Source organism: Microtus oregoni, unplaced genomic scaffold, assembly GCF_018167655.1.
Source record: "Microtus oregoni isolate MIOR12 unplaced genomic scaffold, Mior012 000106F_ref0000393, whole genome shotgun sequence".
NCBI lineage: Eukaryota > Metazoa > Chordata > Mammalia > Rodentia > Cricetidae > Microtus > Microtus oregoni.
Genome location: NW_024544721.1, coordinates 2752460 through 2756417, shown reverse-complemented (window position 1 = coordinate 2756417; position 3958 = coordinate 2752460). Strand labels below are relative to the sequence as shown.

Genomic DNA, 3958 nt, shown 5'->3' with positions numbered 1-3958 from the left:
GCTGAAGCCATCTGGTCCTGGGCTTTTTTTGGTTGGGAGACTTTTGATGACTGATTCTATTTCTTCAGCAGTTATAGGTCTGTTTAATTTGCTTATCTAGTCTTGATTTAATTTTGGTAAGTTATATTTATCCAGAAAGTTGTCCATTTCCTTTAAGTTTTCCAATTTTGTAGAGTACAGGTTTTCAAAATATAACCTGATGATTCTTTATATTTTCTCCATGTCTGTTGTTATTTCCCCCTTTTCACTTCTGGGTTGGGGTTTCCCTTCTAGTGTTTTGTGTAGAGCTGGGATTGTGACTAGGTATTGGTGAAATCTAATTTTGTCATAGAATATCTTGTTTTGTCCTTCTATGGTGATTGAAAGTTTTGCTGTGTATAGTGGTCTGGGCTGGCATCTGGGGTCTCTTAATATTTGCATAATGCTTGACCACGACCTTCTGGCTTTCATTGTCTCCAATGAGAAATCAGGTGTAATTCTGATAGGTCTACCTTTATATGTTATCTGGCCTTTTTCCTTTGCAGCTCTTAATATACTTTCTTACTCTGTATGTTTAGTGTTTTGATTATCATGTGGTGAGAGGACATTTTTGGATCCAGTCTATTTGGTGTTCTGTAAGCTTATTGTATCTTCATAGGCTTATTTTTCTTTAGGTTGATTTTGTCAAATTTATTTTCTGAGCTTTTGAATTGAACTTCTCCTTCTTCTATACCTATTTTTCTTAAATTTGGCCTTTTCATTGTGTCACATATTTTCTGGATAGTTTAGGTTAAGCTTTTGTTAGATTTTGTGTTTTTTTTTTTTTAACTGATGAGTCTATTTCCTCTATTGTATTTTCAGAGCTTGAGATTTTCTCTTCTATCTCTTGAATTCTGCTGTTCATGCCTGCATTTGTGGTTTCTGACCATTTTCTCATGATTTCTGTTTCTATAATTCTTTTGGCTTGTGTTTTCATTATTGTCTCTGTTTCAGTTTTCAAGTCCTAAATAGTTTCTTTCATATGTTTGATTCCTCTTTTCTTGGTTTTCTTTGAGTGATTTGCTGTCTTACAATTTTTTTTCTTTGTCTTTTCCTTCATTTCTTTAAGGGAAATTCTCATTTCCTCTTTAAGAGTTTCAAACATTCTCTTGAAGTTATTTTTTAGGTAATTTTTTTTCTGCTTCATCCATATTTGGTTGTTCAGGTCTTACTGTTGTAGGGTCTTTGGGTTTTACTGGTGTTGTGTTGCTCTTCGTGGGGCTGCAAGTGTTCGTTATTACCTTTTCCACTCATCTTTTCCTCTAATAGGTTTGCTTGGGGCTGTCTGAGATCCTGTTGATTAATCTTGTAGGTGCAGTGAATCCAAAGCTCAGATTGTTGTTCCTTATGGTACAGTCAATGCCACAGTTCTAGTTACTCTATTGGTTACTCCTTGTTCCTGGAGATAGCACAGTACTCTCCTGTGCTTTGCTCTGCTTCCTTGGAGTCCAAGGCCTACTTTGGCCTAGGTTACCCACTTTGACCTGTTTCTGTAAATACTGATCTGGATCCCCTCCTGCAGACGTCCCTGGCTTAGAGTTGATCCTGCAAAGGTTTCTGGCTCTGGTTTACTGCCTCGGAGTTCCCAGGCTCAGGTTCACCCAGAACCCCACAGGACCTGGTTCAGGCTTAGTCCCCCAGATGTCCCAGACTCATGCTTGGACCCACAGAGGTTCCAGGTTCCTGCCTGTTCCCTTTGGTTTCCCAGACCCATAAAGGTCCTGGCTCAGGCCTAGTTCCTGGGAGTTCCTAGACTCATGCCCAGACCCATAGGGGTCCTGACTTAGGTCTACTCCCTTGAAGGTGCCAGATTCATATCTGAACCCTCAGCAGTCTCTGTCTCGCTCCTACATAGCTTTCTGTCTCATGGTGTTCTGAAAATTACGTTGCTGCTCTGGAGTCTTCATAGTATAATGTAAAAATGCTATTTCTTTACAAAGAAAAATATAAAATATTACATTTACTAGATTTTTTTTGTTTTCTGAAGATTAGTCACCAGAGGCTTTTGCTGTTTTTAGTAATTATAAAGTTTGTTGGATTTAAACAAATTGTAGCAGGATGTTCCACTTTGAGATCAGTTAGATTATTCTGAATTTAAGTGATCATTTTCTGAAGGAGTAATATGAGAAAATTCAATAATTTACCAGGGGTAAATTATACATACCAGGATCTACTTGTGTTTTATTCCCACAATAGTACTGAATATAGCAGTTTTCTAGCCTAACATATTCATGTGATTTTGATCCTTTCACTAGAACAGTTGCCATTATTTGGGTCAACTCTATGCTGTATTCTTAAATTATCTTATAAATGGCCAAGCCAATCTCCATTTCTCCCACCCGTGAAGATTTTCAAATGGCAATACCTCTTGTTTTGACTCTCATAGAACTTGGTAAATAAAAGCCATCATTCATAGGTCTCAAACTGGAAAAATATTTTTCAAAACCTCACTCTGGTCATTTTGATGTCTATGTCACATCTGAAAATGATTGTGTTGACCTTGAAAATTTCTCAGTAAATGAGGAAAAAGATAAAAATTAATTAATTTTAATATAAAATTTACTAGCTTGTTGGAAAAAAGTTAGAATTTAAATGCTGATTCTTTGGCTCTATATCTTTTTCACATTGATGTTCTATCTTATTAGGTATCTAAAATTTTAGAATTTGATGATGTAATTATATCCATTCAAAACACTCAACAAGTCTTTCCGTGCGGCGCTTTTGGTCTGTTGGAGCTTGGCTGTTCTCGACCCGCGGCGAGGCCGGCGCACCGCAGCCATGACAGAGGCTGATGTGAACCCGAAGGCCTATCCCCTTGCAGATGCCCACCTCACCAAGAAGCTGCTGGACCTTGTTCAGCAGTCGTGCAACTACAAGCAGCTTTGGAAAGGAGCCAATGAAGCCACCAAAACCCTCAACAAAGGCATCTCTGAGTTCATCGTGATGGCAGCAGACACTAAGCCCTTGGAGATCATCCTGCACCTCCCACTGCTGTGTGAAGACAAGACTGTCCCCTATGTATTTGTGTGCTCCAAGCAGGCCCTAGGATGGGCCTGTGGGGTCTCCAGACCTGTCATCGTCTGTTCTGTTACCATCAAAGAAGGCTCTCAGCTGAAGCAGCAGATCCAGTCCATCCAGCAGTCTATTGAAAGGCTCCTGGTGTAGGCCTGTGGCTCTGCCCTTCCTGTCTGCTCCCACCCTACTCTGTATCATACCATCTGTTAGCATGTAGTGTTTTCAGCGAGTTTCCATTATAAATGTTGTACTACATCTGGTTTTTGTATTTTTTTTTTTTATAATCTTACAGGGTTGTTCTGTCCCATCTCTCCATCCTCTCCTACCATTTTTTAAATCTGTTTCACTTAATCTAAGTGGAATGATATCTAAGGCAGGTGAGAGACAGAACATCACAGTTTAACAGTGGGAAGAACCAGGAAACACCTAAGCCAAGGATAGTGTCTACTTTCATCTGAAAACTCACTCCTCTGTGCAGGACAAGATGACAGTAACACTGGTCCTTCACGCCTATGCATAGGAGACATCCATATATGCTATCATGACTGAAGATTTTTCTTTGGGAGGCAGCCCCCCCCCCCCCGCCGCCCACAGTCATTTGAAGAGAAAATCTGATAATGTTAAACCTACATCCAAGTGCCATTTATTAATGTTGTGTTTTTGATATGCGTAACCTTCTACTCTCACCCCATTCCCTACTGAGGGTATCAAGGCAGTAACAATTCAAAGGGATGGTCTGCAGACTCATAGGCAGCCTGAGTTTGACTGCCTGGATTTTGAAGAGTGACAAGGACAGAATAGTTGGAATAAAGAATACCGGGGCTGGAACTTAGAGCAGAGACAATGCTATCAGGGACATTCTGCCCTTCGTTGAATGGGGATTTCTTGTGGGGCTGTTTGACACCCAGTTTGAGAGCCCTATCCC

The 3958-nt window shown here is 40.0% G+C and overlaps 1 protein-coding gene across 1 annotated transcript; it reads left to right on the top strand.

Moving 5' to 3' along the window:
* The first annotated feature begins 2796 nt into the window (after nucleotides 1-2796).
* On the top strand, nucleotides 2797-3183 carry LOC121443412 (NHP2-like protein 1). The gene has a single exon (XM_041645170.1). The coding sequence runs from the start codon at nucleotides 2797-2799 to the stop codon at nucleotides 3181-3183; it is 387 nt and encodes a 128-aa protein (XP_041501104.1).
* Nucleotides 3184-3958: the final 775 nt, after the last annotated feature.